Source organism: Ochlerotatus camptorhynchus, unplaced genomic scaffold (assembly GCF_037179485.1).
Source record: "Ochlerotatus camptorhynchus isolate MF236.1 unplaced genomic scaffold, CSIRO-AGI_Acam_v1.1 ptg000166l, whole genome shotgun sequence".
Lineage (NCBI taxonomy): Eukaryota > Metazoa > Arthropoda > Insecta > Diptera > Culicidae > Ochlerotatus > Ochlerotatus camptorhynchus.
The window spans coordinates 258,254-285,034 of NW_027040656.1; the positions used below are offsets into that span (position 1 = coordinate 258,254).

General features: G+C 38.8%; 1 protein-coding gene across 5 annotated transcripts in view; it reads right to left on the reverse strand.

Annotated features, from left to right (window-relative positions):
- thw (thawb) overlaps positions 1–26,781 on the reverse strand; it is a 305,735-nt gene that overhangs the window by 173,663 nt on the left and 105,291 nt on the right. For 2 of the 5 annotated variants that reach the window (XM_065222341.1, XM_065222340.1), the window contains exons 1-2: positions 21,343–21,995; positions 15,126–15,173 (exon numbers count right to left, since the gene is read on the reverse strand). In XM_065222341.1, coding sequence (XP_065078413.1) covers positions 15,126–15,173; positions 21,343–21,436 — 142 coding nt within the window. In that variant the 5' untranslated portion in view covers positions 21,437–21,995. Of the gene's footprint in view, positions 1–15,125; positions 15,174–21,333; positions 21,996–24,610; positions 24,695–26,781 lie in introns of those variants that run through there. The other 3 variants (XM_065222343.1, XM_065222344.1, XM_065222342.1) reach the window with 3 other exon arrangements.

The following is a 26,781-nucleotide window of genomic DNA, read 5'->3' on the forward strand; positions in this document are numbered from 1 at the left end:
CTCGAGGTCGGTGTACCGCTCGAAATCCCCGACCTTACCGTGTTTGCGGAAGCGTTTAAACGTGGCGGACTTCTCGCTGTTCGCGTCGGTGCAATCCTTATCCCACCACGGGGTGGGAGGTCGCTTGCGGACGGAAACACCCGGAACACGTTTCGTCTGTGCTCACAGCGCACAATCGATGATGACACGCGCGAGAAAGGAGTACTCGTCCAGCGGAGGAAATACGTCAACCGATTGACTGGCATCAAGAACCGCGGTCGCGAATTTTCGCCAGTCAATGTTTTTCGTAAGATCGTACGCGATGTCGACCGAACGAGTAGAAGATGAACCATTGGTAATAGAAATTTTGATTGGCAAATGGTCACTACCGTAGGGATCTTGAATTACTTTCCACGAGCAATCCAACGATAGTGAACTCGAACAAAGTGAGAGGTCTAATCTGCTTATTTTTGCTGGAGGTTTGGCTACTCGTGTTGCTTCCCCGGTGTTCAGAATTGTCATTTTGAAGAAGTCGCACTTGTCGTATATCAAGGTTGAGCGGTTGTCGTCGTACAGTTCCCCCCAGCGTGTACCGTGAGAGTTAAAATCTCCCAAGATCAACCGTGGCTCCGGCATAGCCGTGCAGATATCCGCGAAACTTTGACGAGAGATCGCGGTTTTCGGTGGAAGATATACTGCGGCAATACTGAGGCATTTACCTCAAATATTAACCTGACATTCAACTACTTCAATGCCTGTCACTGAAGGCAGATCGATTCTATAGAAGGAATGGAGCTTGCTGATCCCCAGAAGCACCCCTCCATACGAATCTGCGCGGTCAAGGCGAATAATGTTGAAATCGTGGAAAGCAAGATCGTTGTCTGAAGAGAGCCATGTTTCACAAAGGGCAAATGCATCAGAAAGTGAGTTGTTAACTAAAAATTTAAATGTGTCAAGTTTTGGCATAAGACTTCTACAGTTCCACTGAAGAACAGAGATCATATCCCCGACCTCATTCGGAGAATTATCCATCAAAGGATATCATCGATGCAAGGAAGGACCACCTAGAAGCTAGTTGCTTCAAAGAGTTTTCACCATTGGCAGCACTAAATTAATAATGCTCCTCGTTGAGTCAGAGATATTGAATATACTGAAGAAGCTATCCACAATACCAGAAAACGTGAACATGGGAGCATGTTCTTGCTGATTATTCAGCAGATTTTCTGGCCGAAAAACTGGAACATCTGGGGTTTTAGATGATCCTGGAAGTGACGGAAAGTTCTTGCATAATTACAAGGTTTATAGCCCGGTGGAATGGGTTTCGGTGAATTTCCGTTACCTCTTGATTTTTCCAAGGTGGAAGGGTGGTCCGTACGAGTGGTCTTACGAGGCTTTTCGGTGGTGTGTTTTTTGCTCGTTTTCTCGTATTGCCTTTAAAGACAAACGGACTACCCTCACCGACCTCTGAGTCAGAGTCTAGATCATCAACTGGCAAAATGGAGAACGTGTTACTGCTTTTTGGTGTGGTCTGAGAAGATGAAGCGGTATTCTTCAAGAGTTCTGCTAGAGTTCTCTTGGAGCGAGCTTGCAGAGACCGCTTAAGTTTTAATCCCTGCTGTTTATACCTCGGGCAGTCAGTCAGGGTATGTAGGCTTTCCTTGCAGTACACGCATTTTGGAGGAGCACCGCAAGGGCCCTCTTGATGTTGCTCGCCACACTGATCGCAGCGTGGTTTGTTCGAGCAGTAGTCCGATGTATGACCAAGTTGTTTACATTTCGAGCAGTTCATTACCCGAGGTACAAACAGACGTACAGGCAGCCGAACCTTGCCAATAGCGACGTAGTGAGGTAACGCTGAACCCGAAAAGGTCACACGAAACGAGTTTGACAAGGAATAAGTTTTTTTGGAGCCTACTACGGATACTGACTGCATTTGAAGGCAGTCCAATATCTTCACCTTCGGCAGGGCACGGTTTTTAAAGATTCCGAAGGAATCGGGACCCAAGAAATCATCACTAGTCAAACTCGCTTCGGTGACCTTACTTGATACTTGATGGGCTACGAATCGCCAGGTTGATTCAACGCCGAACGAAGTACTCTTCTCCATTGGACTCGGTCCTGAGCCAATCGCTTCCAGTCGCCATGAACGTTTAGCGACCTGATGTCCTCCTCAACTGCAAATAGCCAACGTGTCCGAGGTCTACCCCGGAGTCGACGACCTCTACCGGGTTCTCTGCTGAATATAATATTTGCTTGTCGTTCTTCCGGCATCCGCACTACATGCCCAGCCCACCGTAGTCTGCCGTGTTTTATAAGCTTCACTATATCCGTACCGTTATACACTTGGTACAACTCGTGATTCATACGACGCCGCCAGATGCCATTCTCCTGTTTACCGCCGAGTATTGTTCGCAGCACCTTACGCTCGAAGACACCAAATGCTCTCCGGTCAGACTCTTTTAACGTCCACGATTCGTGGCCGTAGAGGGCTACCGGAAGTATCAGCGTCTTATACAGAGCGAATTTCGTTTTCGTTTGCAGGCTACGGGACTTCAGCTGGCTACGTAATCCGTAAAAGGCCCTGTTTGCAGCTGCAATACGTCTCTTCACCTCGCGGGTAACATCATTATCGCATGTCACTAGTGTTCCAAGATACACAAATTCTTCCACTACCTCAAATTGTTCACCATCTAACAACACTACACTACCAACACCACTATTGCTCCCACGCTGTCTACCGGCTACCATGTACTTCGTTTTGGTAGAACTTATCGTGAGCCCAATCCTCGCCGTCTCCCTCTTAAAAGGCACAAACGCCTCTTCCACTGCTCTACGGTCAATTCCGATGATATCGATGTCGTCCGCAAAGGCAAGGAGCATGTACGATCGTGTGATGATGGTACCGTTCCTCTGCACACCAGCTCTCCTAATCGCTCCTTCAAGAGCAATGTTGAACAGTAAGTTTGAAAGTGCATCATCCTGCTTCAATCCATCTAAGGTCACGAACGAGGTCGAAATCTCATCTGCAACCCTTACACTTGATTTCGATCCATCTAGCGTTGCGCGAATCAGTCTAATTAGTTTCGCCGGAAAACCATGTTCTAGCATAATCTGCCAAAGCTCATTTCTCTTCACTGAATCGTATGCTGCTTTGAAATCAATAAACAGATGGTGAGTCTGCAAGTTGTACTCCCGGAATTTATCAAGGATTTGACGCAGGGTAAACATTTGATCCGTCGTTGATCGGCCCTCACGAAAACCAGCCTGGTATTCACCGACGAAGGACTCCTCAAGCGGTCTCAATCTGTTAAACAGAACGCGTGACAGTATTTTGTACGCCGAATTCAGAAGAGTTATTCCTCGATAATTGGCGCACTCGAGTCTGTGCCCTTTTTTGAATAATGGGCAAATGAGGCCATACAACCAGCTAGCAGGCAGTTCTTCGTCCTCCCATATCTTCGTTAGAATACGGTGGATTGCTTGATGCAGCTGCTCACTTCCGTGTTTGAAAAGTTCGGCCGGGAGCTCGTCCTTCCCAGCAGCCTTATTGTTTTTCAGCTCACGTATTGCCTTTTTAACCTCGTCTAGCGTTGGAGGCTCCACAGCTTGATCGTCGTCTGCGATGTTTACTCTGTTCCTCGATACTCCCTCACTCTCTCCATTCAACAATGTCTCAAAATGTTCTTTCCACCTGGCAGCCACCATTGTTTTATCTGTCAGCAAATTCCCCTCAAGGTCATTGCACATGGCGGGAGATGGCGCTGTTTTACTCCGCACACCATTGACAGTCGCGTAGAACCTTCGCATATCGTTCTGTTCCATACTTTCTTGCGCCTCAGCAATCACGCGTTCTTCGTATTGCCTTTTCTTTCTGCGGTGGGTTCGTTTCTCAGCTGCCCTTGCTACCTTGTACCGCTCTCTGTTCAGCCGGGTACCAGACACTAACATCCGGCTTCTGGCAACGTTCTTCTCATCCGTCAACCTCTGGCACTCCTCATCAAACCAGCCATTACGTGGTCGTCTTTGAGCTGTACCTATCACTTCTTGTGCTGTTGTGTTCACCACTCCGTGGATTGTGTTCCACAGATTGTTGAGGTCCTCGTTCACGTTGATTTCGCTAATCCGCTCATCAAGCTTCTGGCGGTACTCTGCAGCAACACCTTCTACTGACAAGCGATGGATATTGAAACGCATCGATCTCCGGTTCGTTGAATTCGTAACGGTCGATAGACGCGCCCGAATTTTGCAGACAACAAGATAATGATCTGAGTCAATGTTAGGCCCCCTAAAAGTCCTTACATCAATGACATCTGAGAAGTGCCGGCCATCCACCAACATGTGATCGATCTGGGTGCAAGTTTCGCCATTTGGGTGTCTCCAGGTGTGCTTTCGGATATTCTTGCGTGCAAAGTAGGTGCTACTGATGGCCATACCTCTAGCAGCGGCGAAGTTTATCAGTTTCAGGCCGTTATCATTGGTTACTGTATGTAGGCTCTCTGTACCAATGATTGGACGAAAGAAATCTTCCCTCCCGACCTGCGCATTTGCATCTCCGATTACAATCTTCACGTCGTGTTTTGGGCACTCATCATAAGTTTTATCGAGACTGTCATAAAACGCGTCCTTTACGTCATCGGATTTATCGTTGGTTGGCGCATAGATGTTGATCAGGCTGTAGTTGAAGAATTTGCCCCGAATCCTTAATACACAGATGCGGTCGCTTACCGGTCTCCACCGCATAACACGCTTCATCTGCTTCCCGATCACTATGAACCCTACTCCATGTTCTGCCCTATCGCCACCGCTGTGATAGATATGATACTTGAAGGAAGTGTTGGCGATGGGATCCACCGCCCGGAATTCACGTTCTCCGGATCTAGGCCACCGTACTTCCTGAATAGCAGCTACGCTCACATTCACTTTTTACAGTTCACGAGACAAAAGGCCCGCTCGTCCAGGTTCATTTAAGGTTCTGACATTCCAAGTACCGAGTTTCCATTCATTGTCCTTATTTCGTTGCCGGGTCGGTTGCCGAAAATTCCGTTCGTTGTTTTCTCTTTCTTCGTTTTTCTGAGTAATGTTGGGGGTTTCAGTATGCTACCTTACCGGGGTCGCGATACCTACATCATGTTGGTGGGGCTGCCACCTTAGGTGTAGCTGACGTGATACAGCATTTCTTATTCAGCCGCTCGCTCCGAGACAGACGCTGTTTGAGCCGCACCTCCATGGTGAACAGACGCTCGAGAGTCGCACCTCCTCACTTTGCTATCACCACGATCCGGATCCATGTTTTTATCGTGGTGACATTGCCCAGGCTACGCTACCAGCATCTTTTGCTGGCGGTCTTTGTCATCGGCTGACCCGTGGAAGCGTGAGGTAGGAACTTGTGAGGACCAGAGCTGTTGGGACAACACTCCTTCCAGTTTGTCGACTCACCATTTGTAGCTTCGGTGACCACTCCTTCAATTTCTACCTCACTACTGGGTATGTAGACTCGGTATTCCAATGAAAAAAGCTCGCACGCAACAATTTGGTTAGCCTGCTTCCGGTCATCAACGGTAACGCGCAGTTTTATTGGTGTTACCTTGAAAATATCGGTAACGGCCGAAAAATGTGTTGTTAGATCCTTAGAGATCCTCGGAATGTTCAAAGGTTTTTGTTTGGGCCGGAAAAAAACAACCCATGGGCCTTTCGAGGCTTCTGGGTAAGCCTTTAGTCGGGGCAGCGCAGAGGTTTTGCGGGGGCAATGGTGTGGGGGTGCAGGTGGACGAGGAGGAGATGGTGGGGGAGAGGGTTGTGGGCGATATCTTTTCTTGGGATATGCTCCAGTATTTTTTGCTGGAGAGCGAGTCAACTGGAACGTCAAGGGTTTCCATTTCCACAACTTCCTCGAGACTTTCGTGTGAGGTGGAATTAAGAGTTTCGTCGTCTGAGATGGAAAGCGACCATCCCCCGCCTTTATCATTTTCATCCATTGCGGTTAAATATCGCCGCAATGGTGTTTTTGGTAAATATTTTACAAATAATTACAGTAATTTCAAACAATATCAAAAATAGAAAAAAAAAATGCAAAAAAAAAACAAAAAAAATTGATATAGTTTTACTCTATTAAAGAGTAATATGAAAGAAACAAAAAAAAAACCAAGAAAAAAAATATATATATACTGAAAAAAAAAAATTGGATCACCCTTACTATACTCTACTTAAAAATAGTACGAGAAAAAAAAATCAAGAAAAAAAAATTATAGATATATACTATTTACAAGATTTTGGATCACCCTAATTATGACCCAGCCTAATCTAATACTGGACCATGCGGGAAGATGCGATACTGGTGAAAACAATGCGACACGGTATACCTATTGCACTGAGGCGGCAGATGACTGGTGCGATGCTATTGTATTCCCCAACGGCTGTTGGGTCGATAGCCTTGCAGCTGGTATGCCTAATTATGACCCAGCCTAATCTAATACTGGACCATGCGGGAAGATGCGATACTGGTGAAAACAATGCGACACGGTATACCTATTGCACTGAGGCGGCAGATGACATCGCATCGCACCTATTGTATTCCCCAACGGCTGTTGGGTCGATAGCCTTGCAGCTGGTATGCCTCTTTCGCCTCGGTAGGCAATTTAACGTGCTTTCGTTGTTGCTATCAATGGGCCGATAGTGGTGATGATTTTACAGATGTTGATGTTAAAGCTGGACCGTAATCAAAGCGCTCGGCGTATGATTAACGGCTTCCTCACTCGCGCACTAGTTGTCTTAACACTATGCCAACTAACTTTGGCGAGAAAAAACTCTCGCGTGGGGAAAAACTCAAAAACTCAAAAACTAGTGTCGTACAACGAGACCGATGCGACTTGACCGGCTCAGCGTGCGAGACGGAATGATCTGTGTGATTGATGCCACCATAAAAATTGATGAATTAGATGTCTGTGTATAATAAACAAAAGTTCAAATAGACAGGCTTATCATAAAAAGTATTTCTAAAGTGCATATTTTTAATGCATAGCGATGCATAAATAAAGTTTAGTCAAACCTTGCACCAAAAATACCCTATGTACTACTTTGATTATTTTTGATTGAATATGGGTACTTTTTGGAGGGATGGGTAGTTTCTCATAGAACAAGCAGAATTGTTGGATACCGTAAAACGGGGTAACTTTGGCAGTTTTTGAAGAATATTATAAATATTTTTTACCACAACTAATGCTTGTCAAAAAAATTTGTTTAGCAAGTACTGAGGTTCGAGAAACGAAGTGCTCAATTTTTGTACCTTATTTTTGTATAACAAAATATCCATATCGCTTATGCTATCGTACAAATTATGGGGTAGCTATATTATGGTCAACAAATACATTTTGCAGATTATATCGGGTGATGCCGAGAAAAAGCACTTCGGAGTGATGATTTTTATTTATTTACTAATTATTCATCAATCAAACGTCGACTATTTCAGTTATAATAAATATATAAAGTCTATTTTTTTTAGCCTACTATTGTTCATTGTCACGTCAATTGTTTCGCAATAAACGTTAAACAAAACATCATTCTATTTAACGGCCCATTTCTAGCAAAGTTTCTTCTTTGATTGTTGACATGAAAGAAATGTATGTTTCTTAGAGGACGAGGAGGAGCATACACGGATAGAAATCGCCTTATACCTTTTGGGAAATTTCTATTGCTAATTATTCATAAAATGTATAAGTCAACTAATAAGCAGACGCCTTGCAAAAAGTTAATGAATATCATGTGTCAAATGAAATGTATAAGCATGTATAATATGCATTCTTATAGGACCTATGTGGTTCTTATGGAATGTATAAGGCTGATGTTTTGGCAAAAATGTATAAGTGGAACAAATGAATAAAATAATTGATTTTCGTTTCGTGTACATCTCTGTGGTGTTCACCCTTTGCGCAATAACATCGTTTATCAAAAGCTATCATTGCAATCTTTCTTCGCCTCTATGTTAATTCGTGACATACATACATACATCGCGACAGATGTTCCAGATCTTCCGGAGTACTATCCCGTGGATCCCAGGGACCATTTTCTGCTCACATCTCCGAATTCATATTGATAAGACTTCCATACATAGTTTCGAAAAAAAATCTAGTTCTAGAATCAGTCAATTCACCACGTATATGGATGTTCCAGATCATCCAGAGGTCCATTCCGTGATATCCAGGGTCCATATTCCAGTTACAACTCTGAATTCATTTTGAAAAGACGTCTATGAGTGGTTTCGAAAAAAAAACCACAGGATCAGTGTCATGAGACGAACACTTTTGCGGAAGTTCCGGATCTTTTTGTGAATAATTACGTGGTCCTCAGAGTCTATATTCTGGTCACAACTTCAAATTCATTCTGATCAGATGTCTACGAGAGGTTACGAAAAAACCACGGAGTTCTAGGATCAATTTCATGAATTGACCACTTTAACGGATGTTCCGGATCTTCCAGTAAACCATCCCGTGGTCCCCAGAGGCCATATTTAGGTCACAACTCCGAATTGCTTCTGATAATATGTATATAAGTTGTTTCGAAAAAACCACGGAGTTCTAGGATGTTCCGTAAATTCCGGAGGACCATCTCGTAGTCTCCAGGGTCCATATTCCAGTCACAACTCCATATTCGTTCTGATAAGACGTCTATGAGTGGTTTTGAAAAAAAAAACACGGAGCTCTAGGATCAATTTCATGAATTGACCACTTTTATGGATGGTTGCATATTCCGGTTACAGCTCCAAATTTCTGAAGACGTCTATGGGTGGTGTTGAAAAAAAAATGGAGCTCTAGGATCAATTTCATGAATTGACCACTTTTACGGATGGTTGCATATTCCGGTTACAGCTCCAAATTTCTGAAGACGTCTATGGGTGGCGTTGAAAAAAAAACATGGAGCTCTAGGATCAGTTTCATGAATTGACAAATCCCGTGGTCGCTGCAGGTCACAACTCCGAATTAATCCTGATAAGACATCTATGAGCGGTTTGGAAAAAACCATGAAGCTCTAGGATCAGTTTCAGGAATTAACCACTTTTACGGATGTTCCGGATCTTCAAGAGGACCATACTGTGGTCTCCAGTGTCCATATTCCAGTCACAACTCCAAATTCATTCTGATAAGACGTCTAGGAGTGATTTCGAAAAATCCACTGAGCTCTAGGATCAGATTCATGAATTGACCACTTTTACGGATGTTCCGGATCTTCCGGAGGACCATCCCATGGTCCTCTGGGTCCATATTCAAGTCAAAACTCCGAATTAATTCTGATAAGACATCTATAAGCGGTTTCGAAAAAACCGCGGAGCTCTTGGATTAGTTTCATGAATTGACCACTTTTACGGATTTTCCGGGTCTTCCGGAGGATCAGACTCGTGACTTTCCGGATGCTAAATGTTCCCAAAATGTGGCAAATTTTCTGTTTAATAACTTTTCAGAAGACACCATGAAGTTATCTCTTCAAATAACCCTACAATAAGAGTTTGTCCCCAATTAGCTCTAATCCCATATGCTACGTGTATTCGTTAATGCTGGTTCCCATAGTGCGGTCCCTATTAACCGTACTATACGAATCTTGACTGTACTTTTTAGTTCTCATGTTTATTCTGTTGTTTCTCGATCAAAATGAAATCAACTAATGTTACAAAAAAAAAAAACATATATTTGTTGAACAAACAAGCTGATTAAAACCTCCCTATATGTTTAATATCCATCAAAACGAGTGAATGTGGTTTCCCCTACCAGTATGATTTGTCATAAATTATTAACCAAGGTTCCACAGGAATCCCAATCAAGAGCCTTTAAGAATTCTAAATAATCCTCAAAAATTAAAATTATAATTTTTTCAACTTCAGGCAATTTATTTATTTATTTTGTTTATTTTAAATATGTTAAAAATACAATTAACATATTCCAATAGTAATATTCAATAAAATAAAACAACAAATTTTAACACGTTAAAATTAGTCCTCTTGATCAGTGCAAATGATTAATGAATTACTCACTAATAGGATCGAGAACTTCTAGCTCCTGCATTTCATTTTCTTCACCATAGCTATCATAATGATAATTCTCATCATTTTCCTCGGGGTTGGCATTATTTTCCCCGACGTGATCTTCAGTAACATACATTGCATCCGTGAGTTCCATAGTGAATTCTTCAGAAGCATACGCCACTTCTTGGTACGTTTCCTCTAGGGTACGACGCTGCTCCAGCATATAGTATTGCTTGGCAACATCACTCAACCCGCTAAAATCAACCGACATGATCGAGTGATTCGCGATTCTCTTGAGCGCCTTTGTCCGTTGGATACCGTCGTTTGCCCTTGTATTGGCAGCCTCAGCTAATAGTTTACCGGCTTTGGCGAGTTCAAGTGTTTCCGAGCGATTAACTTTCTGAATTTTACTAGCATTTCTTTCATAGCCGCTTGGAGCTCGTAGTTCCGGGTGGGCTGTGACGCTCTTGTCTGTGCAAATTTCTACGAATTTCTCGTAGATTCTCCCGTACAGATTTTCGGCTTTTTGATTTGTCCCAACAATCGCGTCCTGAGACACATCAAGCCATGCCCGACACAACGCTTCGTCTTCCAGATGGGTCCAATTCTTTCCCCGTGGCTTCGACGCACTCATTTTCGCACTAGTTTCACTTCTGCCAAATTAAATACAGAACACTTGAAAACAAATTTTACCGCTAGACGAGCTTCGAGATTCGTAGAAACCTTTTGGCGTTTCACTTTGTTTTGTTACTTCGAATAGCAACGTTGGATCGGGTTGCCAAATCAGCACACCCACTGTTCACCGAAACGGTACACGGCGAATGAGAACGACTCAAATTTTAGTTTAGTTACTCATAATCGCCAAAAGTGCAGGAACTCAGCGATGAGTAAATTTTCCTCATGTTTTCCCAGGTTTTTCCAGGGAAAAAATCCCGAATTGGAGAAAATTAAAGATTGGATTCACTCAGCCTATGGGTACTACTCCGAGACTGAATAACATTTTCGTCAATTTCCTCATTTTCCGGCAGATTTTTTAGGTTTTCCACAGGAAACCATGAGACAAATTTAACTCATCGCTGCGCCCTAATAAAAATTGTATGGTTAATTTGCTTAACGACGTGTTCTGGGTATCATCCAAACCATTTGTGGAATAGTTCAATGATTTGGGTTATCGTTCGTTTATGGTTATTTTTTATTAGGGCGTTCATGCCCTTTTGGCGATTATGAGTGAACTAAACTCAAATTTGAGTCGTTCTCATTCGCCGTGTAAGTTTCTTTTCCCAACCTGTTTGGCAACTGCCGGTGCGGTGTCGTGTTATGATGGTGTCATGGTGTGGTTAGTGAATTGCGTTTAACAACGCACCAGTGCGCTTGGTCTTAGGATGCATGTACTCGACTCATACTATGAGTCTCGAAGTGCTGGCGGGCATGTTGCCACTATCTGTCCGTTTTTCAGAGTTATTTCTGAGGCTCCTCACTCGTTGTAAAGTAATGAACCCACTGGTGATCGAAAACTTTGAGAAGCTTCTGGAGCTAAATTCTCAAACATGTTTTATGACTTTCTACTATCTATATTTTACACAGGATGTCAGCCCTTCAAGGAATATCCCCAATCGTATAGTCTTCTCCGATTTCGGCAATTCAGTGAATTTTGATTTATCTATGACGCAGGAAATCCGCGGAATTCCAGAGCATCATCGTCCTATGATTGCTCCGTCATGCAAGAACTTTTTTCACAGATGGATCTCTAATAGAGGAGTCCGCTGGTTTTGGTGTATTTAATGAATTTCATAGCGCCTCTCGAAAACTTGAAGCTCCTTGTTCTGTGTATGTGACCGAACTGGCAGCAATTCACTACACTTTGGAAACTATTGCTTCACTTCTTCCAGATCACTACTTTATTTTTACGGATAGTCTAAGTTCTGTCGAGGCTATCCGTTCCATTAGGCCGGTAAAACACTGCAATGAGAAGGCGGATTCACTTGCGAAGGTGGGCGACATTTATGATCGACAAATCGCCTATAGTGAATTTTTCTCTATTTATCGTCAGCAGTCGCTCGTTAGCTGGCAACATTAATGGAGTGAAGGGAGCTTGGGACGATGGCTACATTCAATTATCCCTAAGGTGTCGAAGTTTGCATGCTTCAAAGGGTTGGACTTGGGTCGAAACTTCATACGTGTGATGTTTCGTCTCATGTCCAATCACTATTGCCTAAACGCTCACTTGTTCCGTGTGGGGTTGGGAGACAGCAATCTTTGTGAATGTGGACAAGGTTACCAGGACGCTGATCATATCCTTTGGTCTTGTGCGGAGTATCGGGGAGTCAATCACATTTTTATGATTCCCAACATAATGTTCCAGTTCGGGATATTTTGGCTAGACGCGATCTGGAGTTTATGAAACTCATATATGTTTACCTTAGATTGTAAGATTGATTAGTTTAGTTTGTATTTTGTATGTGTGGATTTTTTTAAATGTTTTTTCAAGATGAATAGGAATAATTTCTTTTTTTTTTCCTTGATTTGTTTTCCGTCGATCTTGTTTTCCGTGCTGAGCACCAATGCTACCGACGCCAGGGAGGCAGCTTCCTCACCTGGACCCTACCTATCGACCCATCAACTCATGAACCGGGGACCAATGGCTTTACTTCCGTGATCAGCGATGTTATGCCTCAGAACATCCCGGCGGCGCCGAGTGGGATTGAACTCAGGCCTGCTGGAGTGAGAGGTAATCACGCTTACCACTACACCACCGGCGCCGCTAGGAATAATTTCTTGTTTTAGGATTAATTAAATATTTGTATCGTAAACCACATTTCAAACCTCCTTCTCCCTTTTCCCATCCAAAAAATTGTAACCGAGAGTACTCGGTCCAGTCCCTTTAACTTTAAATATAAGACAGTAATAATGTATAACGAAAATGATAACTCGGCTATGTAAAGTTTATTCAATTGAGCCTGTACAAATTTAGTAGTTATTAAAAAAAATAGGCAATATATAGTGTTTTAATTGTGTATGGGCCTTGAAAGTTATAGCAAAAGCGTTTGCTAAAGCCTAGCATGTTATTTTCCCTGTGAATTATTGTAATGGTCTATGAAAGTTCAAGATAATCCCTAAATTCCTAACTCTTTCACATTTTTTCTACATTCTGATTGCTAATGCAATTGAAATGTTTGATGGTGTTCTTTTTCAGCTAAACTTATGATTATTTATGAATTTAAGTTGCATTTTTTTTACGTTCAGTTCTAATAGGCTTTTTTTAAACCATGTGTAGAATATCTGTACTTCACTCTGGAATATATTGATGTCCTCAACATTTCTTATTTCCAAAAAGAGCTTCATGTCGTCGGCATAGATTAGCAATTTTATTTTTTTGAGAATGAACGAAATGTCATTTACATACTAAATAAAAAGAAAAGGTCCCAAATGAGAGCCTTGGGGGACTCCTAAGGTGACTTTAATTGGGGCCAATTTCTTTCCATTGAATTTAATTATTTGTTGGCTGACCGCCAACTGACCGTTAAAGATGATTCAAGCCATTTCAGGAGTCCTGGCACGATTCCATTTTTTTTTTTAATTTTAAGAGTAGCATTGGTATGTTAATTCGGTCAAATTGCTAAAGTCCGTATACGTGGTTTCCATTATCCATTGCATTTAATGTACACACTAAGACTATTTAACCGAAATCTGTGAAAATTTACCGAAATCTCAACAGCTGAACGTTCGGTAAACAGTTCGGTGAATTTTCACAGATTTCAGTAATTTTCCAACGAATATCTGTGAAAAATCATAGGAAAACTGTGAAAAATCACCAAACTGTTAACCGAAAGTTCTGGTGTCGAGATTTTGGTAAAATTATACAGATTTCGGTGAAATAATCCTAGTGTGTATAGTCTATAAATTCAAGTAAATTTGTCGAGGTCGAACGTCCTTTAAATAAGCCGTGTTGCATGTCAGTAATTCTATTTTTGGTTTGAAGAAATAATTTTTCATTTACAATGGCTTCGAAAAGCTTTGGAATGCAAGAGATAATGGCTATTCCACGATAATTACGTACGTCAGCTTTCCGGCCCGACTTAAAAATAGATACTAAAAATGAGCTTTTCCATATTTTTGGGAAGGTTCCGGATTCCAGTGACATTAAAAAGCCAAAACAATGGAGCAGTGAGTGCCATTGCTAGACTTTTTTTAAATATTGGATGAATTCTGTCAGGTCCAGAACCTTTTGAGGCGTCTAAGTTCTTTAAAGCCTACAAAATATCCTGCACTTAAAGTTGATTGACGCCAATGTCCATTGAAAATTCTGGATACTTAATGCTGAGGTTGCCACTTCATCGCACAAGCTATGGCTAGAGTCGGTGTATAATGAGTCACGCCAAGAGTGAAGCCAAGTCTACCTATTGAGCTGTCAAACCGGCTACCTATCGTGCAAAGTAAACAAGTCCACGAAAGGTACTGCAAATCAATATAAAATATAATCGAAGAAATATATGAAACGCAGATATGTATATGACACGCAGTGAGCATTACATTTGTCATGCGATACGTTTTGTAATGATCAGTAATGACAATTTCTACTATTTTTATTTAAGATAATTCGACAAAATCACTGATATAATGATTTACTACAGCCGTTAATTTTTTTCCTCGCTAAAAGTCATTTGAAGTTGATGCAGAAGTCCTCTTTTGCCAAGTTAAAAGAAAGGGAATCTTTCGAAAACCGTGATGCGAGTTCAACTGTTTTCCTCTTGGCGAGACTCATTATACACCGACTCTAGCTATGGCATGAATGGTGCAGAACGGTGGGTTGCAGATTTTCACCTGCCACGACAGATGCTACGGAGACGTTTATCTTTGTTTTTTGGAGGCTTTGTGAACCGTTAATGATTGTGTGTAATGTGTATCAGTGTTTAATTAATGTTTTTTTTTTATTTGTGACCTTCACTTTAAGTTTTAAGTTATTTCATCATTGGGGCTACATTGAGTCTGTTGATGTTGAAAAATAAATACAAATATGATAAATATGACAATATGACAGTTCGACTGATAGATTTTGTTTCACCCTTTGCGTGACTTATAAAAACTGTCATGGTTTATGGATAGGCTTAGACTGGCTTAGGTATTATATTCAACTTACATGCTTGCAAAATTACAGAGCGCCAAATGTACATCTTTGATTGGAAATCTGAAAAAAAATAATATGATTATGATGTAAACAAACAGTTTGGATGACATTTCATGACCAAAAATTTAAAAGGGCCTATCATGATATCATTGATTTGCATGGGTGGCATTCGGTTTATGGGGTGGTTGAGGTGTATAAAGTTTTGTTTTTAAATGTTGATAGCACCTATTCAATTAATGGTCGAGATTTCCTTTCATAATCACCTATTGCACTCTATAAGTATATAGGATGCGAATCACCTTTATTCTTTTTCGAATAATTCATTTGAGATGCTCCAAAACTCTATCAGTAGTTATGCATTTTTCAGACTACAGAGTAAAAACACGTTACAATGTTTTAATAATTATTTAATAGGAAACTGTCATCAAGATTGTCTTGTAACATGTTATAGCTCCCTAAGCTGAACATGGCATTAGAAATTAAAATCTGTATTATTTTTGCAAGAATCCTGCTGGTGTTCAGGAATATGTTTGATGAAAAACCTACAAAGGACAGCCCTATGGGGTTGTACGCAATGGTGACGTAGGACTACGTGGTCTTGTATAATAAATGTTATTTGTTAACCACTGCAGGAGCTTGTGTTTTGTGTAGGAATAGGAATTTGAGCGGGGTTATCTCTGTTTATACTCTTTAATATGACTATGATTGACCTGAATTTTTTTGTTCAGGAATATTTTTGATGAAAAACCTACAAAGGACAGCCCTTTGGGGTTGTACCCAATGGTGACATAGGACTACGTTGTCTTATATAATAAATGTTATTTGTTAACTACAGCAGGAGCTTGTGTTTTGTGTAGTATTAGGAATTTGAGCGGGGTTCTCTCTGTTTATACTCTTTAATATGACTATGATTGACCTGAATTTTAGTTGCAACATGTTCAGAAATTTAACTCTAATGGTAGTAGAGGCTTAAAGTCTTTGGAAGATGATGATGACGGGAAGGCAACTGAATCAGCAAAGCAGACCGGACAATCCCATATTCTTCGGTTCAATGAATTAGGCACTCGCAAGAGTCTCGGCCCGTCTGCTGCTGGACAGGGGTTGAAGTAGTGTCTGTGACAAGCTGGAAAGCCGCAGAATATCAGTGTCCACCCAGCAAAAGCTCCTCCCCTTTTTAGTTTTTATCGTTAAATTCCTTCTCTAAACAAGTTGGTAAATCTTAGCCTTTAGCAGAAAGACGCTAAATACTTTTTTCGGCGAATTTATGATCCTGTTTCACATCCCTAGAAAGTATGTAATGCAATTTCATGTTTTTTGGTGGTCTTTCGAAAATGTAGAACATCAGAATTGCAATCAGCAAGTGTAATCCAAGAAGCAAAAGCGTTTTTATTGCTATGACGACGACTGAATTAAGGGGCATAGAAGCAGAGGGATGAAAGTCAATTCTCTTCAACGATTTCCTCTTTTGATGACCATGGCTTCACTAACCTATTTCGCACTATTTCTGCTATGCTCTTCTATCATCCACAACAACAAACGTATCAATGAATGTGTTTGCCGTCGAGTTATTAACGAAACAGAAAGTCGATGAAGAGAATCGATCAAAATCACTTGCACCCCTGCTTCCAAGTTTGGTTACAAGATTAAAATTCTGCAGAGCATTTTGTGTGGTCTCAGTGGCGATGAGTGAGCAAAATGTTATGCAATTGCATCCTCCCTATTTTCACACGCCTGAAAATCGGAGGTGAATGCCACTTCGACTTGTTTCGTTTACTAACGACTCTCTGATAACAGTGTTGGGGAAGCAGCATATGCATGTACGTAATTGGTGGATTTGTTAGATATTTCGACGCTTTTGCTTTACATTTATCACTTTTTCAATAGTTTATTGTTTAAAATCAACAGTCGGAAGCGTTGCTATCGATGGATGCGTAGAAATATTTCTGATTTATTGGTGATAAAAATTTTGAAATTGGTCCAGGGCCATCTGAGTTATTAACGTTTAAAATCTTTCATAATTTCGTTACATGTTCCATTTTCGGTTTTCACAAAGTGTACCTCCATTTAGAAATCACAGACGTTGTCCTACGTCAAAAGCGAACATTTTTTGGAAGAATTTCTTGCTCAAATTCGAACTGTTTCTGTTTCATTGACATGGTCATGTGGTATTCAGTCATTGCAAGAATATGTATGTACCACTTCAATACTTGATGCATTTTTTTTTCCTTAATTTGTTTTGCGTCGATCTTGTTTTCCGTGCTGAGCACCAATGGATTTTAGTTGGATCTGTTCATGTCATTTTCTAAACGTATGCCGTGTTTTTTCTATGAATATAACATGGACATGATGTAAGGTGAAAAAGTCTAACTTTCTAGTTTCTAATAATACTAAAGAATGAATAATGTTCTCACACAAGCACTTCTGAGTAATTGCGCTTTGGAAACAGTAGATAGAGTTTTTTTTCTCTATGATTAACGGTATATGCATTTAGGTTAACATCTTCTCCTTCTTTACATGTTCTGCACAAACATTACATTCGAAGTCCCTCCTTTTTTACATATTCTGCACAATACATACCACTGATTTCCCGCCGTTTTTGTAAGAATGGGGCGGGGCAGAAAGCATCTTTTGTGCAGAATATGTAAAAAAGGATGGACTTCGGATATTAATATAACTGCATATATAGAGGTACCAGATATTTTTTACGACATCAAAATATCGTGAGCAATTTTGTTCTCACTTTCGAAGCTCCCTGGAAGCGGATAAAAAATTAACGGAATTAAACTTTTTTTTGCTACATTGTAGTTTGCTTAACAATTAAGGGAAATGGCTCTAATGTAGGCCTATGGACACATCGCTAAAAATCTGCTATTTATCAATTTTATCTAGATGAACACGTCATTGGGATGGTACAAATGGATATTTTTGGTCGCTATTGAAAATTTAGTCGATAGCTGAATTTATGTATGGGCTGACATTACATCCATTTCCCCTATTTCCCAGAAAAAAACTGATCGTCCATGTTTTTTTCAGGTTATAAGGAGGGGGTGTTTTGCATAAATAAGTTTTCCGCATTTCATATAAGGCGCTGTTTATTTATTACGTAAACAGTTTTTTGGGATTCTTGCTCCCTCCTCCCTCCCCCTGCAGACTATTGTCCAATTTTTTTTTTGGTTCTTGGATAATTGCCAACACCCCTCCCTTCCAAACTGTCTACGTAGTTAATTAACAGTCCCTTCGTTGAACGGGACCCAAGTCTCCTTCCACCATAACATAGATGGTTGTCAAGGTGATCACGCCATGATCCACCTGTAACCGCTGACTTGCTCCTGCTTACTGCAGGACCAAGCGCCACGCCAGTAATGAGCAGAGGCACGACAGTAGCTCTGTTTTGTATCTTTTCAGAACGATGTGCAAACTCGATTATGACGACTGGGTTTGGAAAAAACGTTTATTTCATGAAAATAGTGATAAAATTATCATTTGTACACTTTCAAAAGTTTTATTACGGAAAATCGGAAAAAAATATTTATTTCAGCAGATTTGTAATTTAATATCCTATCGATTTGCGTATTTTGATTTCATTTCATCTATAAATGACAATGTTACAAGCGTTTAAAACCTAACACTATTTCACCACTCATATTTGATTTGCTCCATAGTATAGTCGACAAAGACGTAGTTATACGTCGAAAAACGCATATATAGAGCACGGCATGAGCTGAACTGCTAACGATGAAAGCCAAACACGAACTGACCTCCATTTTCGAAGTCATTGCCTACGAACGAGTGATATGCCTATGAGTTACAGCTTGGTCTCGTAGGTACTGATGCAACATGCAAAAAGATTTTGGCATTGCAAAAATCCACAAGACAACAGAGCCAATAAAAGTTTCAATTAGATTGACAGAACATAGTTGCATTGCTTTTCAATGACGACCGATGACTTTTTCATTGATAGATGACTTTTTTAGAAATATGAATCCTCAGTAGACGTGTTTGCAATTGCAATTATAAAATAACGAACATTTTGGATGGCTCGAGTTTACTTGTCTTTGTTAAAAAACACGTCTACTGAGGATTCAAATTTCTAAAAAAGTCATCTATCAATGATCTGTCGTCATTGAAAAGCAATGCAACTATGTTCTGTCAATCTAATTGAAACTTTTATTGTAGACCGTTTTACAATTGTTGTCTTAAGTCCTATTTTTACAATTTTGTCTTTGTTTATATTTTTTATAATATGTCGAGTTAAAACATTATTTCTAGTTGACGTTATGCGAGGAATTAAAATATTGCTTTAATTTGGTTTTTGTCACTGCAAAGTCAATGTTAACGCAGTGCTTATTATATGTACCGTAAAACGGGGTAACATTGATAGTTTTTTAAAGTTAATTCTAATTTTTTTTTGCAGCAATGAATATTTTTTAAATTTTATAATTTTAAAACAAGTACTGAGGATCCAGGACTTAATTCGTTAGTTATTTGTTTAACGGAAATTAAAGCATTTGCACTATTTTTTAAGTTGTGTGACCGAACATCAGTATTTTAAATTGGAGTTAGGGTAACTGATGATGGTTGGACCTATTTAGGCCGGGTTCACACGACTTCAACATTCATGTCGTATTTTTTTTATGAATTCAACATATAATTATAAAAAATGTGTGATTAGGGGAAAGATCAACCTTTCTTGTCTCTAAGAATAACAAAAAAAGTTAAATATTATGAACAAATGATTTTATAAAACGTTTTTATTTAGAAAAGAATTATGATGTTGGTTGGACCTATACTGATCTTGGTTGGACCTAAAAAATGATGATGGTTGGACCTATTTTTGCAAATGCTAGTTTAGCCCATATTGGTTCAAAAACTTATTGGTATAATGAAACAACTCTTTTTATACAGCTTTTATGAATTTGCTATTTAAAAAAATCAAGAAATTTGAGTATAACTTCGTTTTTAAAAAAGTTCACTTTCCACACATTAGCTATTCATCATGGCTCATTTTCTCGGAAATCATTGACCCATTTGGAAATTTTCTAACGTCAAACTTTAGGTATTGTGATCCCATTGAAAGCTATCAAATATTTTTGGAACCGGTCAACTGGTTCCGGAGATATGGCCGTTTATGGAACATAGACCTAATTTTGACATGGAAGGAATAAAACCTATCATGGGACACTTCACATTACTTTCAAATTCGATAACAATATCAATAACAAAATTGAGTGCCTTGGATCACATTGGCCACCTCCGGGCATGTTCTGGCTGTTCGCGGGGAATTTAGGGGCTTAAAATGACAGAATATCAGAACTTAATTCCGGTTTTATAGTTCTTTTTCTCCTAGGAGTTTTTTTTTCGGAAATAAGTTTCAGTTAGCCATTTGTTAACTTTTTATTTCAAGTTAATTCACACATAGAAGGTGTATGAGAAGTGCTTAATGTAAATTCATATTAACAGATTCTTCCGGCGCTTTCGTGGTAGTTCGGAAATCGGTGGTTACCCTTTCAGCCAACCTGACGATGGAATTCCTCCTTTAAATTTACGCCCAACTAGTGACGCAAGGTCTTTAGCAGCTTCCAAGATCTTTTTGGCCGTCTTGGCACAGCCAGAAGCAGCGCACATACAAACCCAATCCACTAGCTGGTTCTCCAAATCAACACTCAACACTATTTTCCTTCCATATTTCTTGCCGTGGCTTCCCTTAATTTTTACGTGAAGTGTGCTTTTCGGAATATTGTACCTTTTATGTGCCTGATACGCGGTAAGTGATTTATTTCTTACTAAAAGAACAGCCCCTTGAAAATTTTCGACCGTATAACTCTTTTCTATAGCCATTTTTTCAATCGAAGAAACTGATCACTCGGCTAAAACGAAATCGAATTTCAAATCAGCTGCGCATGAAGGATATAGACAAACCGAAGCGCACCTAGTGGCCGTCTTAGAAAACACATAGGTCCAACAATCATCATGCATAGGTCCAACCATGATCATATTTATCTTTTCGAATTTCGTCAATTATTCAAACATTTTAGTGAAACCAATGGATAAATGGCGTACTAACGTATTGTTTACAGGGTGATTCGGAATAGCTGTTCCTTTTAGAAATGGTCATAACGATTTAACGCTTGCATGAATTTTTGATATCATTATATTCCAGATATTCTACATATCTAACCTTCAACTAAGCATAGTTTATTTCAGATCTCTCTCCCTTTACCTTAATTACCTGCCACATTTGTCATGAAAATTAACCACAGCTGGCACGCACGCTTTAGTTCCAGCACTTTTTGAGTCCTGGTGATGCGTTCAGGCTCTGACATTGAACGGATTTTCCAAGCATGGTTCCTTTGTACCTCTATAATGATGCAAAAATAAATGTTACATTCTTTCGAAGAGATTTCAGTTTCTTAAAGATAACACACGATTTTTTTACAGATTTATGCTATGCTTCATTATGACGTCAATGGCTGCTTGAAATCACAAACGAATGAAATTTCAAAGCCTACTATCAATACAAGCTGATATTTGTACACATTTAAAACAAAAATACTTGAACATATACCCATTTTACCCATTGAGAATTGAATATTTGTGAAATCGGTGACAATTATTCTGAATCACCCTGTACACCTTAAAGCATTTTTTTACTGCATGAAAATAAAAATAAATGTAAAAAATATTCCTTTTTTGTATGTTTGAAAGTAAGGCATGATCACGAAATAATGCGTGGAAAGTGAACTGTTTTGAAAACACATTGAAATTCAATTGTTTTGAAGTTTTTTCAATAAAACACCCATGCAAATTGAAGAAAAAGGGTTTTTTTTTTTATAATAGTAAAGTGATTTTTGAAAAAAAAAATTAGTGAAGATTGACTAAACTAGCGTTTGAAAAGTAGGTCCAACCATCATTAGTTTTTGGATAGGTCCAACCAGAATCAATCACCCTACTTTGATAATGCTCGAAGAATATAGAAAAAAAAATCGTGAAACTCAAACTTTTCAGTTCTTTAAATATGAACCTTTGAATGAGTATATAATCAGAAAACATCATAGGCAATAAAAATACGACATTGAATTTGTGATGGATATATCGGAAATATATTTCATAAATGATGGTTTGAGTGCTTTTTCAAACAGGCGAAAATACGAAAATGGTTTTTTAATATGTATGTATGTAAGGTAGCCACCATCCTTTCAAGACTTGTCTTGTATGCAGCTCCACTTAATAGCAAGATCAATTTGAGCTACCGATTTGAATTCACTATATCGCTGTATGAAGGGCCAAAAACGGAAGGGTGGACCCGTAAGCAGAGACACTTACGCGAAATCCACGGGAATTTAAGAATCTCCTTCCTACGATACGCTCCAACAAATCGAATAACACAATTCGCAATACTTATTAAGCTCCCTACTCGATGGTTTGTTAAGAAGGGCGCGTCAATCGCCCTGAAACTGTTGGAGTAGAATTCACACCACCACAATCGAATCGGTAGGATAAAGAAAATGATAGTGTTTATTCCCTCCTAGACTCCGGCTGTCAATCATACCATCGTCCAGTTTCAGTTTGAATGATACCCTGATGGTCCCTCCCAACCCAGTATTTATTTATATAATGAAAATATATGCAATGGAGAAATGAAATATATCAGAACATTAAAATATGACATAATGAAATACATTTATATGGATAATATAGTTGCTACTGCAATGAAGAAGTATTTTACATATAATAAGATGCAGCTCTATACCTCCTCAGCTTGCAATGGCAGGTGGATGCAGCACTGAAATGTATAGGATATATAAGGCAATTAAATATATTTTGCTCGAATGGTACTAACAATAATGCTAAAAATTGTAATGAATAACTAACAGACGAAAAATATAATCTTATTTAATGTTGTTGTTTCCTCTGCTTCATCAGCTTCATATTAATTTCGATGACTTGCTTGGGTAACTGGAATATTAAGCTAATAGTAATAATATATCATGCAATGTATAATTTATATAATATATGTAGTGAAATGCAACATATAAAAAAAAATAAACAAGTTTTGTTATTTATAAATCATTGGTCGTGGTATGAACTCAACTTTACCTTTTTAATTAATCCACAATTTAAATAAAGAATCAATTAGCTACATAATCGAGGATATTTGTGCATACAAGATTTATAAAAAGAAGTAACAATGAATAATTCTTGAAAGAGCGAACAAACAAATTAAAAACATTGGCCTAATGTATGATGATATTCAATTTATTCTCTGGGTAGTCCAAATTCTGAAAACCATAGATCATATTATATAATAATAAAATAAAATGTAAATAACAATGATTTGCTATTCGATACACCTTCTGGTCCATCAGTATCTGCAGGACAACTATTTTCTGTAAATGAAAATATTGTTATAATGATATAATGAGATTTTAAATATGTGAAATAAAAATAATTTACTAGTCATGCAATATATAAAATATAATGCATGTAAAATAAACAAGTATTACAAAATACACATAAGCTCGATTTAAGTTAACCGCAGTACATTTTGTTATTACAATTTTTGATATTTTATTGAAATTGAACTAACTCTTTATTATGCACCATGGAATGGTTTAACGCAATATGGAATGCTTTTAAAAATATTGGTAAACTTTAATAAAGAATCAATAACAGTTAACAGTTTTCATGCCATTGTAATCATGCATTACAATGTTTTTGTATTTTCCTAAACGAAGGCTGATAAAAGTGAATCATTATAATATTAATTTAAAAATGTTCCATCATCGAAGAGCTGAAAATAAACTTAAAGATTTAAATCAATAAATCCAGCCTCATATTCCGAATCGGATTAAATAAGTATTTACAAGTGTACAAATAAATATATCAACAAGTAATGTAATTTTGTCTCCTAGAAAGGAAAAATAGAAAGGTTAATTGCACTAAAAACGGTATGCATACATTTGTGAAAATCAAACAATGCTACTTGCTTCTTCCAGTTTGTTTTGCTCCTTTTTAAATATGTATCATTGAATAAATAATAATAATATAATAGGACCCGGGATCCATTCAAACTCAAACTCCACGGCGGCGCCCCCCACACAAGAACAAGCCTCTACCACCAACGATCCTCCAAACCTGGAAACAAAAAAGCCACGAAAAGCGCCCATTCCCTCATTAAATTCTACTCTTACACGACGTTAAAAATATAATATAATAAAAATATATATTCTCTTCAATTGGTCGCGTCGTGTCCACTCCGGCCGCAGCCCAAGACGGGACTTTTTTTTCTAGTCACTCTGTGCACCAAAGCAATGCACATAGTAAACAATAGATCAGCGCCGTTCAAATCAAATTATCGCGCCCGGGACACAAAACAATTTCTTTCGAAAACACTTTTTTTGCAAGCGAACCAATCACACACGTATAAACGTCCAGGAGGCAGAGTGCCAGCGCTAATCATAAAAGAAACAGCGTAAGATTAAATTAAAATCACTTACCATAATTCCTTGTAATCCAAATAGTCCAGTAAACGTATATTATCCTAGATACTCAATTCGCTTCCATTCCATACATTCATTCTCACGTTTTTCACTTTCACATACAGAAAACTCGCAGTCATACAATCACACAGAATGCCTTACATCTGTATTCCTAAGCTCCAGCCTAGAGAAGTTGGTTCCACTGAGAGTGTTCTCTTTGTCTGCTACACGTACTTCCCCTCTCGTTATCTCGGCCCTCTCCGCTCCAGAATCTTTAAGCGCCCATTACATATGTCAATATATTGACAAACATCGTATTGTCAATTTTCCTTACAATATAATCAATGTATAAATATTGACAACATTAATGACGATATACTAAAGCGTTTGTTACACAGGTCAATGTATTGACAATAAATTGACATACTGACAATATTATTGAAAAGGTTATATTGATAACGATGGTTTGATGACGAGTATTGTTGAAAACCGATTTTCATTTCACTTTCTCAATATTGTTCCCCTACCCAAGAGGAGGGAGAACGTACGTCATTTAGACCGACTGACTCACGCATGCAGTGTTGCCATTTTGTTTAAATCTTCGTGTGTGATATAAAATGGATATCAAACTAAATAAAAAAAGTATCCTTTTACAGTCGCCAATCTCTACCCAGGCTTCGTCTATATGGATGTTCATTTGCTACAAAATAACAAGCATAATCATGTATTTTTTTTTTTACTTTAAAATAAAATAAAACTATCTGCGTTTTACATGCCTACCCTAATAAAAATGTTATGGTTAATTTGCTTAACAACGTATTCGGGGTATCTTGCAAACCATTAGTGGAATAGTTCAACCATTTAGGTTATCGTTCATTTATGGTATTTTTTTATTAGGGTACACGTACGAAATTAAGTAATATATGCAAGTTCTTCCTTTAGGAATATTTACCAAAACATCAGCATAATAGTTTATACTTGGGAAACTGCATTCCATTGACAGTTTGACTCGGCTCCCAGATGACAAGCATTTTGAGTTAGTTCGCAGTACTCACACACTTAAAAAATAATACCGAACTCGGTTTAATTTTCTATCGAACCTCTTCGGTTAAAAATGATAAACCGAATAAATGGTTAAAAAAAAATTCAGGCGTATTTATCGAATCAGACCCGACAAATTTGACAGATAGAAATGAAGGCTGAACCGAAAAGTACGGTGAAGTATCGACATATCCGAATTCGGTACGTGAAAACCGAGAAACTCGGTAAACTGAACCGAATATTCGCTAAAACATGTTAAACGTCAAACGCTTAAACGTCAAACGTTTCACTTGCGCTCAACTCGTCAAAATTGTACGTACCTATTTAAAATAATTCAATGATAATGTGTCAAATTTAATGATTTCTTACGAGTAATGGTAATTTGAAATGTTACCGACTTCATCAGTAGTTCAAAAACCGGGTAAAATATTACCAACTTAGGTTATCCGAATTCAGTGTGTAGTTAGTATTTTCCATAGGTCCAGCAACGTCGTTTCTCTTTTGACCCGCTGATCCACGTTTCTTGTGTGGGGAAATTGAGACAAGTAATATTGACTTTAATACATTGAGGTTAAAAGGCTTCAAACGTATTGTCATTGATGTCGTCAATATTCGTATAATGATGATATTGATAGAATTAACTGTTTTTTTTGGTCAATATATTCTGAGTATTGACAAAGTGAAATGAAAATCAGCTTTTCGTCAATACTTGGAATCAATCATCATCATCAATATCACCTTTTCAATAATATTGTCAGTATGTCAATTTATTGTCAATATATTGACATGTGTAATGGGCGCTTTACGCAGCGCAAGCACCGCTAGAACCATTCGAACACTGCTAGCCGTGTGTACGTTCGTAGAAATTGATTCGCTTTTCTCGCTCTTTTTTTTTGCTCTATTTTTTATCACTGCACACGCCAAATAAAAGCGCCTTCCAAGTAACCATGAATCAACCACACTACCACTGTGAGCATATTTTTCTTTTCGGTGTTATTCTTACTATTTCGACCCTCCTCGCACTACGGAAACTTCTTGGCCTGAGCACTCTTTTCTGTATTGGTGGAAACGATTTTTTCGTTCATTCGCTTCCTCCACACTTCACTTGCTGTAGATTTTACACTCTCTATTCGTGTGTGTGCGTATGA